At 44.6% G+C, this 16,144-nt stretch overlaps 1 protein-coding gene across 1 annotated transcript; it reads left to right on the forward strand.

The window, feature by feature from the left end:
• Positions 1 to 9,458: 9,458 nt before the first annotated feature.
• On the forward strand, positions 9,459 to 13,298 carry FZD7 (frizzled class receptor 7). Its single transcript, XM_009896494.2, has one exon. It carries the CDS (start codon positions 10,000 to 10,002, stop codon positions 11,698 to 11,700), a length of 1,701 nt encoding a protein of 566 aa, XP_009894796.2. The 5' UTR covers positions 9,459 to 9,999; the 3' UTR covers positions 11,701 to 13,298.
• The last annotated feature ends 2,846 nt before the right edge of the window (positions 13,299 to 16,144 follow it).

The following is a 16,144-nucleotide window of genomic DNA, read 5'->3' on the forward strand; positions in this document are numbered from 1 at the left end:
AAAAAACCCAGCAACAATGGTTTATAAAACCCTCATCCAGTTCTGGATTTTATTTTTTTTTTTTTCAGCTGGTCCTGTTAGGAAACAAGCCCTCAGATCCATAGGAATTCATCTAGCAAAATACCATTTCTGCTAGCTCTCAGCTGCTTGCCATCAATTGCAGCTTGCAAGCTACTTCCCTGAGGTGGATCAGCACCTCTGAAGAAGTTCAGAAGCAGCCTGGTTCTCCTTCCTACCCACAGCTCTGGTGGTGAGCACCCAGAATCTCAGAGCATCTTAAAGGGACAGTCAATCATGATTTAAAGAACAAAAACAACCAAACCCAAAGAGCTTTAAGATACGCTTTTGAAGAAAATATAATCTGATGTTTTAAGCATGGTTGCCTCAGAAATACTTGGAAAACAGAGCCTTTCTCTGGAAAACTGTTGAGCAAATTTGAAAGCTAGTGAGTAACTATTACTCAGCAGCTCAGGTTGCTTCAGAGAGCCCAAACACATCATATCTGCAGAATATGTAGGGACCAATGCCTATAGACTTTACTCACAAAGAGATGACCCTTCTGATCTGAGAGAACGTTGAGTCACAGACCGATGAAAATAAGATGGCTGCAGCAGCTCCCAGTCCCTGGCCTTGCCGTGCCACTCCTGCACAAGTGGCTAACCTTCCTGCAGGGATCTCTGGGCCAGGAGTAATGGGACCTTGGGAATTGCATCAGTTTACAGCCCAGGAGGGAATAAAGGCAGTGCTAAATCTGAACTCCAACAGAGTGGACCACAAAACAGCAGTCCTAAAAATGGCTTTGAGCTGAGTGACGATATCCTTGCTCAAGAGTGATTACCAGTGCAGGGCAGGGGGTCCAGCTGGGGACAGTCACAACTTCATCTGTCCCAGTTTCCACAGACTGTTTCATGAGTCAAAACCCTTGTCCTTCCATAATGAGAATTTGCATGAGTATGACCTTCCTCCGCAGAAAATGTCCTTATTGCTATGTCCAGGAAAACACTGCACTTTGGTAATGACAATGGTAATAACAACAATACAATCCAGAGGCCTCTTCTCTCCCTAAGCAGCAGCCCCTGGCACAATGCTGGCTTCACCTAGAGATGGGGCTCTAATTCAAATTCAAATTAAAAACAATTCACAGCACCTTGAAAATGCCACTTGTCTTGAAAAAATGCTATTGATGCCCATACACAGTTTCCAGGATTAGCACTCCTCCACCATTGCCAACCTACTATGTGGGGCAGCTTCTAAGGTGCTACTAGAGAACTTCTTTGCTTTGCCCACAAAGTCATTGTTTTAATATTGCCCCACCAACTTGTTTATTAAAAAAAAAAAAAAAAAAAAAAAAGGTAGTAATTTGGCAGACACCATCATTAATAACTCTTCTTCTGCAACTGCCCTTTAATAGCTATCAGTAGCTGAAATTTCAGTTTTCGCACCTCAGGCAAAACCCTGCACCTACGACAGCATGGGGCTGGGAGGCAGGGTCAGACAGAGGAATGCCATCTATTGCATTCCCAGCATCACTTCCTACACCACAGATTTTACTGTGAAGCTTGCTCCTTGCCACACTGGCAAGACCAGCCCCTGCCTGACTTGCACAACTCCCCTAAGCACTGTCAGAAACAGCACTTCAGGGTGCACACTGTGGCTTTGCTGAGCCCAGCACATGCCGGCTCACTCACACCAGAAAAAAAAAACCAACACACAAAAACAGTAATCTGCCAACATGATCATTTCCTTTAACATTGGATTTTTATTTTATTTTTCGAAGAGGAACTTCTGTTTCAGATTAATCCTTCAGACCTGTTTGTAAAAAATCTTGAACAGCACAAGCTTTGAATGCTTTAAAGGTCCTACAACAATTATGTTATCTTTGTAATTTGAAAACATTATTGTTTTTTAAAGTGGTTAGTGGATACTCCATTACATTGTAGTATAAATCCCTGCCTATTGGAAAAAATAAAGCCTAAATGTGAGTAAATTCATCATTAAACCCATGGCTTTACTGTACATACGTAGCAGCCAGAGTATGTCTTTATGGCTAGCTAGCAGGTCAATAACTTAGTCATTGAAGGAAAATCATCTCACCTCAACAACATGGTTCAACAAAAGCCCCACAGCAAACCACATCCAGTTGCACTTGTGTGAGCAAAGCAAATATGAAACACAAGAGTTAAAATTTGAGCTTTCTGCTTGAGGTGCTCAGAGTTTCCAGTTATCTCTAAGCTCTAAGGGATGATTTGTGGGAACAAGGAGAGCAGGACCTATTATTTTTAGAAGTCAGGAGTGAAACAATCTACCACATCAATCACATAAGAATTTGGCAGCAAATTAGGATTTGAGAGCTCTGAGTACCTTCCCCAGACTGAGCCTGTGGATTACAAAAGATTATAACCATGTCTTAAGTCTCAAGCATTTCCTCAGCCTTTTAAAACCTTTAGAGGAATACCAAAACAAAACAATGCAAAAACTAAACACCACAACCAAGACTGAGGGGAAATAAATAAATATATATATAAACATTCACAAAAAGAAGCTGAAATTTCATTGTTCTGATGCCTAGAAAAGAAATTGTAACTATGGCACAGGCAAATTGAGGACTTGCATGTCATGCCGTATTTGATTGAATTCAGCGCAGAATTTCCCAGCTTTGGTAGGTGCAAACCAGATATATGATGTTACTTCTTTTGAGCCCATATGAGAAAAAGTTACATGCAGCGGAAATCTATTTCAGACAGCAGTGTTTCTTTAACAGAATGGGATTTCTCTAATGCTTTCCTTGCTCCATATGCTTCTAATTATTGCTCAATTCAAACAGCTATTTCTGCATTGACTTGCAGGAATCTCAGAAGGCACCTTCTACGTAGGCAAGAAGCATAGCCTATAAATAATTTCAAAAAGTATTAAAGAGGGGAAGCTTCATAGCTTTTCATTCCAGTCTGACTATGTGGTATTTAAATAAACCTCTGTGGCTTTCCAGTAACACAGTAGGAACTCCCAGGTGGCAGGGCTTGGGGAAGAGAGGGAGGAGAGCACTAAACATACTAATGAACATGTAATTAAGAAAATGGGCTCTCACTCCCTTCAGAGACTCCACGAGGAGGGAGCTTATTTAGTAATGTACTAATGTAGTAGTAGTAGTAGTACTGCTTTCTGCTTCCCTTCCCTCCATGGAAAGAAATCAGCTTAGTATCTCCAGCACCATTCAGAGTACCATTGGTCCCTGCTCCAAGAGAGACCAGCCAATGAGGACAGACACTGAGGTAGAAATCATGGTTTAGAAATGAGTAGTTTAAAAAAGGTAAAGGAGAGAGTATGTGATGCTGATCCACAAACCTCACGGCCTCAGTTTCTCAGGAGAGCTGTCTCTAGGCATTGGCTATAGCACTGATGTGTTGAAACACACTTTGGGTCACCAGTGCCTGGGGACGACTTTTGTGGAAAGGGAAATTCTCCATACAGCAGCATCTTCAACTCAGGGTTTGAAGGGGTGTGGTAGCCCTGCACAGCAAACTGTTGTGTGGCCTTGAAGCAGGGTAGCAACTGGGTCTCCAGGGTACCATTGAGAACAAAGGAAGAAACAATTCTGTTTAATTGTAATTGTGGATGACAAGACCTAATTCATTCAAGCCCATTGGAAAGAGGAAAAATAAAAGTAACATACATGTTTGTTTCTCTTTCCAATACAATTTTGGAAGTGGAGTCAGCTAAGGAAATTTCACCCCAAACACAGGATGGTAGCAGTGACTGGTAATTTAGGCATTCATAGGAGGAGGAGAGGGGATTTTGTAAACAGGGACTTAGGAATTCCTTAGCCTCTTTAGACATCTGGCAAATTCTATATTGAATAGCAGCTCTTCTCTTGTTTTCTAAGCTTCGGAAACAACATATTTCTGGAGGCTGCATTCATCTTTAGTGAGTCTTAATCGAGCAAAGATAAACCATTTGTTTGAACATCAGGCAGTGGCTTTCTGCCAATATGATTATTGGATGGCAGAATCATGTCCCAAGAGAGATGGCAATAGTCCTGTTATTCAAGACATTTAAAATTAGATTAATTATCCACTAGCATATGTAATAGCAAGGGCTAAACAATATAATGGGCCTTTCCCATCTCTTACTTTGGGCTAAATCCAGTTCTTCTTCCTACATAAACAGAATTTGAGGCTGTGACCAGTATCCTTCTCTGTTTCCATTGAAGCAAGTGAAACCTTATCCATTAACTCAAACAGGACAAGTACAAGCCTTCAGTCTATGCATTAAAGAGGATTTAAGATAAAATCTCAAATAGGTGAGTCTATAGAAAGACAACATTTAAACAAGGTTGGGCTTAAATGACAAAAGACATAGCACAATACATTTGGCCACTGCGTTCCTCAAAATCAAAGTGTATCAGCAGGATCAGAGCAACCATTCACTCTGCCCATACCGACCCCAGTGCTGGAAGCAACATGTAATTCAGTGTTCACAAATACTGTGGCACCGTCTGCAATGAGATGGGGAATTTATGCACAAATGTGAGAAACTTGACTGTTTTTCACTGAAATGTTACATACCTCAGCCAGCTTTACATTGCTAGAGCTGCATGCAGAAATACTTCAGAATAAGAGACTGAAATCACTGTATTGGCAAATGGGACAGCTATATAGAATTGGCTGGCTGAAGGAAGGAGAAATAGCTTTCTGCAGACAGCTGTTGTTGTTGCTGCCCAGGCTGGTAAGTCATATATCCCAGTGTATAGGAATGGGCCACTATCAGCTGCATAGTCTTGGAAAGTGTCCAAGCACCATGCCCAGATAGAAGCATCTTTTAACATTTTAAGGTCAGAAAGTAAGTTTGTCTGTGCCTATGCTACATCCAGAATCTCGGAGCAGGATCTTCCCTACCAAAGGAAAGAGAACAGTACACATGAATGCTATCTTTTCCCAGTCTCTGGAAGCTTCCAGTCTTCGTACAGCATTATTACCGCACCCAGACAGAATGATGATAGTGCCTGGATGATAATACTGCTGACAGCAGAGAATTTGCCTTGTTACAAAAGGATGTAGCTTAAGAAATCGAAATAGGGAGGCATTGCCTGCATTTTATACCAAAGGGCCTCTGCAGCCCTAAAATTGTGAGAAAGGAAATTAAAATCGCTTTAAAGAAGCAAGGAGTTCAAAGTGCAAGGGTTAAAATGTAACTGGTGTCCTCACTAAACTGTTGAGTGGGGATGAGCAGATAACTTCTGGTTTTGTTTTCTTATTCATGGATCTCAGATGAAAGCAATCAGCCTGACAGCCCACCTTTGTTTCCTAATGTTTTCCCCAATCTGATCACAAATGTAGAAGGTAGTGCTGCTTCCCTGTATCCTTCGGGATACTACATCATAAGCTAATAATTATCTTACAAATCCATGATGCAAACAGCTTTTAGCTCTCTCACCATGGGAAACCACATCCCCTCCAGCAGTGCCTCCTTCCTTTTGTCACCTGTGCTCTCCCCATATGCTCTTTTCAATCAGCATCTTACGTCTTCAGTCTAATATCAAATTAAGGCTCCATAGTGGGGGGCAGGGGTTTGTCTTCCCCACTCCCTGCCTGTGAAATACCAGGCTCTCCTACCTCCTTACAGAAAGACTAGAATTTCTGGTGAGCTCAGACAAGATGCAATTTAGAGTAATCTATCAGACCGATAGAAATGCAAGCAGATATAAGACTCTGAATTAATTTTATTTCTAATTATGCAAATAATTATGTAAAACAGGCAAATTCATTGTTTCCCCCTAGGCTCCTGGCATTTCCCCAGGAAGCTTTAGGGAGTGCAAATTTTGATGTTCATAGCTCAATAGCCTGCCTGATCTTGTAAGACTGTACATAAATATGCTTCAAAATGTTGAGGTTAAAAATGTCATGCAAGTTGCTTACTATATGTAACTGGGACAAATCTCACAATTTGTGCACTGGGGCTTTAGCAGTGCTGGTTATCAGGACAGCCGGTGAGGACCTGGGTGGAAGAAGAGGGAAGTGATGACCTTTGTTCTTCAGAGGGCAGAGGACTGGAAGCCTTCTAACAGGTAATCTGAAAATGTTCACCCGCAGGCACCCAAAACAAGTGGCAGGGTGGGGAAGGGGTGTTTTGTTTTGATTTCCCTCCCCTCATGGAAAGAGTTTTCTATCAGATGGGATAGGAAACAAGGAAAAATATATCAGTACCATTTAAGGAAGCTTTAAAATAGCAGTAAAGGACATTGCGTAGCAATGCTACTTCTCACTGAATTAGCTTGGAAGTTGAACTGGATTTCTTTTTAAATGTGTAAAAAGACAGATGATTGTTCCTAGCAATTTCTCCCTAAACACAGTAGTCTAGTCAGCCAGCTCCAGAGTTGTACCAATACCTGAGACTGTAAATTTATTTTGGTATCTTAGACTTGCCAGAACTTTGCTTGTGAAGTTTTATTGCTGATAGACCACGTGGCATACTCAGACCACCAGTTGTTAGGAGATTTTTAGAGAAAACCTTTTGAACTGCTATGTGGTTACAATAGACAATTTCTCTGATGCTGGAAGGTCTTGCACAGCATATTTGTTGTGAATAGCTGATAACCTGGCTAATGGTGGCTGCTGATGCTTATGTGCTGATGAGAATCCCTCCTGCTGTGAGAAAATTTAAGTAATTTTTCAGGCTACCACTCATGAATTTAGACTGAGGTAAAACCAGGAGATGAGCATGTTTGCTGTGCTTTTTGGAATGTGACTGATGGTGCTTACAGAGGTTCTAAATGCTTTGCAGTAACCTGCATTCCAGAATCCTGCAGTTTTCTTCTTCTTTCCACTGTCCCCTGAAAACTGTCAGGACTGACTTAGGACCCCAGGATTTTCTCAGGCTGTAATCTGCCATTTTGAGACTTTCATTGCCTCTCTCAGTGACAGCCTCCTCAGCTACCAGTGAGTCTCACTAGGAAAAAAACCCTTGCAGTTTAGTAATAGACACAAGAGACTTTCTTCCTGTGTATTAGTAAATTCTGTTGCACATTTCTGCCATCTGGGATGGCCTAGCAGCATCATTCCACGTGATAAGTTTACTGTCTTCTTATCTCCCTAAGAAATAATCAAGCACATAGCATTCCTGCTTTCTTCCCTTCTGCCTACCCTTCCACTTGTTTTTTTTTCCCTTTTGCTTCACTCTGATACTATGTTATGTTTATCATAAGTGTTACAGAGTCACTCTGCTTTTATAGCATATACCAGAGCTCCCAGTCATCTTTCCACTTGCACCATGGTTCAGATAAATGACTCTAACAAATGCAGCCAGTGGAAAACTAGGAGGAACTGCTGATGACATCTGCCCTGTCTTGTAAATAAATACCCAGTTAGAGTCTTGCAGCTTTGTTTGACATTCCTTACTCTGAATAGTTTATGTCACTGTCTCCCTATCGTCGAGAGTTTCTTATGATACAAATTCATTAGCTCTGAACTTATTTCTTTACATACAGAATGAGCAACGCGTGAGGACGAAAGTTTGCCGTTGCCTTACTTTCTTTGTATTGTTGCCTGACAGTGAAACCTCTCCTTTCATGCAATGTTTTTCATAGTGCATATAACAAAATGCTGTTCAGATGAAGTCAGTCATGAAAGCCAAAGTGAAAAATAGAGGCTTTAAGGTGATTATTACAGAAAGGTGACTCAACAGTTCATGGAATGTTACAGAAAATGGGACAGGAGGAAAAAAAGAAAGAAAAAAAAAAAAAAAAACCAAAAACGAAAAAAACAGCTAGAATAATCTCTTTGAAGGTTACCAACAGCCAGAGAACAAACAATAGAGTAGACAAGTTCATGTAAGTTTGTACCGTGGGAGGTTATTTAGGTGAAAGCTATCACAAAAACCTGCTTAGTCATTAGGTTTATAAAAATAAGGAATTCAGAAAACAAACCTTAATAAACTCATGTCCCTCTAAGGCACTCTCAATCACATTACAAATAATAATGAAGAAAAGACATTTCTTTTCCAGAGGCCACTATTGCAGCCATCAGTAGCTAGTCCTGCCTGTAAACATACCAGAGACCAGAGTGTTATTTTTAAAAACGTGTCCACTTTTAAAGGAGTAAGTTTATTTTAGTAAGTATGTTTGTAACTGTCAACTACTCTTAACAAAAGCTGCAGCTCCAAGGTCTTACTGGCATGGGGACACATTGTTCATGAGCAGGAGAGGATATGGGAAGCATTTGCCCAACAATTCACTGAGCCAAACTGCTCTCTAGAGCTGTCTTGGAGGATGGTACAGATTGGTGTATTTGCTTAGTCCCTAATAGGAGCACAATACCAAGGACTAAAATAAAGTAATACCAAAGTACTAAAAAAAATTTTAATAGTACAATTCAGGGAACCTCTGTCCTCAAAAGCAGAGATGAGGTAGGTTGAAAAATACCTAACCCAAGTCTGTCTTTGACTAGAGGCTCTCAGGCCAGTGTGAAGGAAAAGCAGATACTTTCTGTTCTGCCGAGGACACACACTGCCAGCATGTTCCAGAGGGTGGCTGGTTCAAACAACCTCAAAACACGCTGCAAAAAAAGACTCTTCTGTCCTTAGTAAATTTATGTTGGTCTAGGTCTAGATTTGCTGAGAATCGTTTGGCAGGCCAGTTAACAGCCTTCTCCCGACCTATGCCATTTTCTCCCTTGCAGGCATGCTGGGAACTTCCAGAGGAACTGCTGCTTTTCTTACAGCCTTTACCTCTCTTCAGGAGCTGCAGCAGTACAGATGGGATTTAAAATTTCTCCTCTTCACTGGACGTTTCAAAAAAACCCACCCCAAAACAAACAAACAAACAAACAAACCCCCTGCCTTCCCCCACCTACAGCTTAGATCTGCATGAATAAAGCGTTTATTCTGCCAGCAAAAAGCAACGGTCATACTGAGATAACAAACCAAACCCCCCACGGCTGGGGGAGGCGTCGGTGCACAGATACGAACATCTCGACCAGTCAATTACTCATTCTGCAAACGGGTGCTGGGCGTTTTTTTATCGTTTTTTTTTAATAACTCTGGGCACCGGCAGCTGTGTGCATTTTCTAAGCCTGTTCAGCAAGCAGCCAGTTAATTTTAGTGTGCTCGGGCCACCCTGGGCGCGCTGGCTGGGCTCCCCATCCCTCCTCGGCTCCGCCCTGCGAGGCGGGAGGGAGCAGAGCGGGGGGCCCGGCGGAGACGGGACAAAAGTTGTTTGCAACTTTGTGTGCACCCCCGGAGCTAGCTCCGCCCCCGCCCCGCCCCCCCGCGCCGGTTGGCTAGAGGGAGCCGCGCGGCCCCGCCCCCGGTGTGGTTTGTGAATGAGGCTGGCGGCGGGGGCGGAGCCGCGCTCGCGCCTATATGTGTCTTTTTTTTTCCTCCCCCCCCCCCCCCCCCCCCCCCCCCCCCCCCCTTTTTTCTCTCCTGTGCGGCGGCAGCCGTGGGCCGGGAGCGGCGGTGCGGGCGGAGCCAGGCCGGAGGCGCGCGGCTGCCCCGGACACACAGTGCGCAGCGGCGCCCGTCGGGAGCGGAGCCCAGCCGAGCCGCGGGGAGGATCGTGCAGTAATTGGATTTTAAAAGTTATTTAAGCCCTGGAGTAAAATATACAGCTCAGCCGGGAGCGGTAATAATCCGTTTAGCCGTAACCTAAAATCCCCGGCTCCGGGACCGCGCAGCCGAGCGGGGAGCATCGGCTCAGCTGCGCGACTCTGCGCGGAGCTGGCCAGAGCCGTCGCTGGGCTTTGCGCTCGTGTCTTCTTTCTCCGCCGCCTTCTCTGGCGAAGGAACTCCGGAAACTTTCGCCGAGTGAAGCACTGCCGCTGTGCGACCACCGACCCTCCGGAACCGAGGAAGACAGTCGTAGAGGTCTAGCGCCGGAGCCACGTTCCTCCCGCCACCGCGCCCCTACCCCGCGGAAGGGGCCCTGCTGCCACCCTCCGGCTGATGCCCCTGGGACACTGCGCCGCCTGGCTTTGAAGGATTCCCCTCGGCTCCCCGACCGCCCCGGCGATGCGGGCTGGAGGAAGATGGAAAAGCTGCCCCTCGCTGGGTCTGACCGCGCTGCTGGCCGCCTTGCTGGGGACACACGCAGGCGTAGCCGCTCAGCACGGCGAGAAGGGCATCTCCGTGCCGGACCACGGCTTCTGCCAGCCCATCTCTATCCCGCTCTGTACGGATATTGCCTACAACCAGACCATCCTGCCCAACCTGCTGGGCCACACCAACCAGGAGGACGCGGGGCTGGAGGTACATCAGTTCTACCCACTGGTCAAGGTGCAGTGCTCGACCGAGCTCAAGTTCTTCCTCTGCTCAATGTACGCGCCAGTGTGCACCGTCCTGGAGCAGGCCATCCCACCCTGCCGTTCCCTCTGCGAGCGAGCCCGCCAGGGCTGCGAGGCCCTCATGAACAAGTTCGGCTTTCAGTGGCCAGAGCGGCTCCGCTGTGAGAACTTCCCCGTCCACGGCGCGGGCGAGATCTGCGTGGGGCAGAACACGTCGGATGCCCCGCCAGGGCCTGGCGGTGCGGCAGGCCGGGGGGCTACTGCCCATCCCACGGCTGGCTACCTCCCGGACTTCCTCACCCCTCCGCAGCCTCCATCCGGCTTCTCCTTCTCCTGTCCTCGGCAACTCAAAGTGCCACCTTACTTGGGCTACCGGTTCCTGGGGGAGCGGGACTGCGGTGCTCCTTGTGAACCAAGCCGGCCCAACGGGCTCATGTACTTCAAGGAGGCGGAGGTACGATTTGCCCGTCTGTGGGTGGGTGTGTGGTCTGTGCTCTGCTGCGCCTCCACCCTCTTCACTGTGCTCACTTACCTGGTGGACATGCGCCGTTTCAGCTATCCGGAGCGGCCCATCATCTTCCTCTCTGGGTGCTACTTCATGGTGGCAGTGGCTTACGCAGCAGGTTTCTTGCTGGAGGAGCGGGTGGTTTGTCTGGAGCGCTTCTCTGAGGACGGCTACCGCACTGTGGCCCAAGGCACCAAGAAAGAAGGATGCACCATCCTTTTCATGATTCTCTACTTTTTTGGCATGGCTAGCTCCATCTGGTGGGTCATCTTGTCCCTCACCTGGTTCCTGGCTGCTGGCATGAAGTGGGGTCATGAGGCTATTGAGGCCAACTCCCAGTATTTCCACCTGGCTGCCTGGGCTGTGCCTGCTGTCAAAACCATCACCATCTTAGCCATGGGGCAGGTGGATGGAGATGTACTCAGTGGGGTGTGTTATGTAGGTATCTACAGCGTGGACTCGCTGCGGGGCTTTGTGCTGGCTCCCTTGTTTGTGTACCTCTTCATTGGCACTTCCTTCTTGCTTGCTGGCTTTGTGTCCTTGTTTCGCATCCGCACCATCATGAAGCATGATGGCACCAAGACAGAAAAACTGGAGAAGCTGATGGTGCGTATTGGCGTCTTCAGTGTCCTCTACACAGTACCTGCCACCATTGTCCTGGCATGTTACTTCTATGAGCAGGCCTTCCGTGGCACCTGGGAGAAGACATGGCTCCTCCAGACCTGCAAAACCTATGCTGTGCCCTGTCCCAGTCACTTTGCCCCTATGAGCCCAGACTTCACTGTCTTCATGATCAAGTACCTCATGACAATGATTGTTGGCATCACGACTGGCTTCTGGATCTGGTCTGGCAAAACCCTTCAATCCTGGCGACGCTTTTACCACAGACTCAGCACCGGCAGCAAAGGAGAGACGGCAGTATGAGACCCCTGTCCCCTTTGACATACACACACACACACACACAGAGACACATACACAAACACACATGAGGGATACTCAGAAGAAGAGACCGCAGTGGCTCCCTGAAGAGGGAGGAAGGGAAGGGTTTCCAAACTTCTTCATCCTCCTGGAGGGTTTGAAAAAATTAACCTTTGCATAAAGGTTAAGATGATTATGCCGAGTAGTGTTTATGCCCAGCTAAGTGGAAGAGCACAAAAAAAAGAGGCTGCTGCTGGGATGGGGAAATCTTTCACTCTCAAGAAGTCCCTTACTTCTCTTACCTCCTACCCCTGTGCAGGAAAACAAACAAACCCCAACAAACTAACCCCACTAAAACCATCTTGCCTTGTTTTGGACGTGGGTCAGGGGGGAGGACGACCAGATCGGTTGAGCTACCGCTGCTGAACAGTAGTCAAACCGTCTCTGAATTGCTGGGGTCAAACTACAGCACAGGCAGGGCAGCTCCGGGCCTGAGCTCATTGCCTGCTTCTTCCATCTCGGCGGAGCAATCACGTGAGTACTGCAAACCCAGCTACAGCCCGGATCGTGTGCTGGGGAGATGCCTCTGTTCTCTCCGCTCACAAGTTCTTTTTTACCTCGGTGATACCTGTTGTAATTGTTTTCAAGTTGGCCCTCGGCCTGTTGTTCTTCCTTCTGTGGGAAAGGAGAGGGTTGCTATTCCATACTCTGAAAATAAATGACTTGTTGCTTTTCAGCAGAAGGCTTTTCCCCCTTTGTTCTAGAAGACAAAAGGGAAAGCAGAAATGTTTTCTATGTAGAAAGGCATAAACATGAGATCGGTTTTTATGGGCAGACTTACAAAACAGTTGAGGCTCACTCTTGGATGTGAGAAGCCTGCAGAAATAAACATCCATTTTATGACAAAAGGAGGAGGCGGGATGTTTTCCTACCGTTCAATATGTGTTGCTTTTCTAAGCTGAAGGAAATGCAAGACTTAGAGGGCAAGAAGAACGTAACTGAGAGCACCTGCCATAACAAGAGCCATTAAGATATATAATGTAAAGATACAACTTTGTTTTTTCTTTCGTTCCCATAAACCTGCTTTCTCTCCTGCTTTGCAGTGAGCTCACTGCCGGTAGGGTCAATACACAGCTGGCTTTTGAGGAGAGGAGGAATCCTTTTGGCACGCGATGGACCTTTTGCAGGCTCCTCAGGTTCCCTGAACTGCATAGCAATGACTTGTGGTGCAGGAGGGGACTGGGGTTTAAAAGCAAGCAGTTAATGCAAGTGAGGGGCCTTCTCGTTTCACCTAAAACAGATGGTTACATTTCCAGTGATCACATCTTGGAAGGAAAGGCATTCAGAAATTAATCATCGGATGCATCATCGTCTTTTTGAAATGTGACAGATTTTTCTATTCTGAATTTTTTATGTCGACTTGTTCATATTTTATTTTTTTGCATACTACTTTACCTTTATATTTACTGAAGGGTTGTTTTTATAAGTATATGTGTGTGTATATTCTTGCCTAAGGACAAATTATGAAATTGTGGATTTTTAGCAAGTCTCCCACCCTATAGCTGCTCTTCATTTTTGGGGGGGAGAAAGTGTCTGGAATGAAATGTAAAATTAAAAAAAAAAAGAAAAAAAATAGTTCAGGGTAAGGAGGCAGACTGCTGCTGAGGAGGGTGTACCAGTAGTCTGGTAATGAGGAATGGGCCCAACAGCCAAGTTTAATAGATCTTATTTCAAACGTGCAGAGCTTGGGTTTCTGTCTTTTATAATGTGCACGTGGAAGAAAAAAAAATAAGTGTAAGACAAGTGCAGTATGTATATTTTGTAAATCTCATTTTTGTAAGAAAATATGTATTTATGTTTTTACTTGATTTTTGAAGGTCTGTATGAGGCCCTGCTTCATCCCATGTACAGATCACTAAATAAATAATTTTTAATACAAGAGCTCCAATGAAGTTCTTTCTGTCTTTCGACCGGGGGCAAGTCATAGAATTGGTGGAGAAGGGGGGAGGGGGAGGGGAAAGCACCTTTGTGAGAGGTGTCTTCTCTCTCTGCTTTGTAGGAGATGGAAGAGACTTTTGGGTAAATACACTGACCAGAAACTCATCTATGATTTGAAACGGGCCTTTTTGAGTACCAGCCTCTCACAGTAGATCACATACTGAGGCCATTTCAAATGTTTGCCCTCACTTGATGTACTTTCATCCTAGCCAAGTTCCTCCGGGCTCTGCCTCTCACTGAGGGGAAGCTGATAAACCAGTTTCCTTATCTAAAAAATAAGGATAATGCTGTCTTACCATTCCAAAGGGATTTATGAGATTGAGAACTGGAGGGTGCTACAAGTGCTGTAAATTAAATCCTTGCTTTGATGGGTTGAGTGTTTGAGAGAAACACTAAGGACTAGGTCCTTTTCAATAGCTTTTGAATGGCAGTGTTTTGGACTGGCTTTTTTCTTCCCACAGCACCTTTGCTACCTCCAGTTTTGTTCAGGTGAATTTTACTTTAATCTTAATAGCTAGCCTGAACCCTGTGTTTATTCTCATCACAGTCATTTGAAAGCTGATAGCCTCCATGAAATGGTCTACTTTATTTCATTTTTTAAACTGAAATGAATGTTTAGATCTCAAGCTGCATTGCACGGAAAGTGCCCCAGCAAACAGAGTTTTACACACCTGTGAAATGATAGGTTCCAGCTTTTCTCTTACAATGACTTCGGCCTTGCTATTGGGTTCATCATCCTTTCTTTGCCTTAAACTATAGACTATACTAAAATTTAAGTAACAGAGCAAAGATCTAAGATGCCTTAGCTGGATGCCATGATGGTAGCTGTGGTTGTACTGCAATATTGTTTCATTTGCTCAACACAGTGTGTAATAGTTGCACTTTCTGTCACAGCACTGGTCTATTTGGACACTGTGCTCTCAAACAACCTTTTACAGTGCACAAACTACTGATTTAAAGTTCTTTTCAGAGCTAGCCCCATTCATGCTGCCTCTCAAGAAAAGCCATGTCTTTTATTTGAAAACACCTCTAGCTGTTCCCCAGAACTGCTCACTTGTCAAGTTTTCTTTTTGAAAAGGCCTTGGCTTTCCTGCGAGTCAGGGTGCTTCAAACTGCTCTATGACATGGGCTCGCTGGTCAGTGCTGAGGAGGGTTTAATTTCACTCCCTTAGGAAACCCGAACCTTTCTATAAACATTTCCTCTCATTAATCCATCAGTGCCAGCCAAAGCGATAGAATGGCTGAAACAGCTCATGCTCCAAAGGACTAGGAACCAATGGGGAGCAGTGGTGTGACGGCACCTGGGCTGTGCAGCCACAGCTGTGTTGCTAAACATGCAATTAGTCCTTAATAAATCCTAGACAGCTAAGCTTGCAGGTGGCCTGTCCCCTTGCTCTTCTTCACTCACTACCCATCTATCCCTGGTAGGTGGATGAGAAACTGCTTTTTTTTTTGTCCATGTTGAAAAACTTCAATACATTTGTGTGTGTGTGTAGTTCAGGAGACATTTGTCAAGTTCAATACTATTATTTCAGGATTTCCTATTAGGTACTTCTGAATTTAAAGTCATTTATGCAAAACTGTGCAAATCCTGGGATTTAAATTGATCTTAAGCATTTGAGATTGTAGGTGAAATTTGATACTGGTGTGAAGTAGAAGTAACTGCTATTCACTTTTAAGCAGATGTGACTCACATCAAGACTGAATTTGCTTGCAGTGGAAACAATTTGGAGAATTTCAAGTAGTGATAGTGTCTGGCCTTCTGGAATAAAAATCTCTCACCATTCTGATAACAAAGTAACAGTTACTTTCTTAATGGAGTACAATTTATAAAATCACATTGTGAAGCTGTTTGGGAAAAAAAGGAGGAAAAATAAGCCTCTACTAACCTTTGCTAATTGCTTCAGAATAATTTTATTTTGAGTAATGGTTAAGCTAACTTTAGTAAGTTTAAGAAGTTTCCTACCCTTCACCTTTGGGTCTTGTCTATGTAGTGGTTTTGGTTTGCAAGACCTTGGCAAGTAATAGTTATCTTTGATCGATATTCCTCTAAATTTACACAATATATTACATTTTCATGGAAAATACATTAAGTTTCAGAGATATTTGTGCTGCTTTCTACAATAAGGTATTATATCAGGCAAGTTAACCAGGAGGCTTTAACAGTTATACAGTATTAGCAGCAGCAACTGAATGTTTGTCTCCACAGAAAAAGTGCTTTTGTAATAAGTCAGTGTTTGTTTGGGTTTATATTTGGTGGAATACCCACACCAGCATTAATGTTTTTGTCTAAGTACTTCACCCACAACTAATAGCTTTGCATGCAAGTGAAAAACCACACATCTCTGTATTCACCAACTGGCAACAGTAAACCATGTATAATTTCACATGGTTTAAGAAACCAAATTACTAGCTTGTATCTTAAATAGTTGGTTTTTTTCTTAATCCCATT

The sequence above is a fragment of the Dryobates pubescens genome, chromosome 2 (genome assembly GCF_014839835.1).
Source record: "Dryobates pubescens isolate bDryPub1 chromosome 2, bDryPub1.pri, whole genome shotgun sequence".
In the NCBI taxonomy this organism is placed as follows: Eukaryota; Metazoa; Chordata; class Aves; order Piciformes; family Picidae; genus Dryobates; species Dryobates pubescens.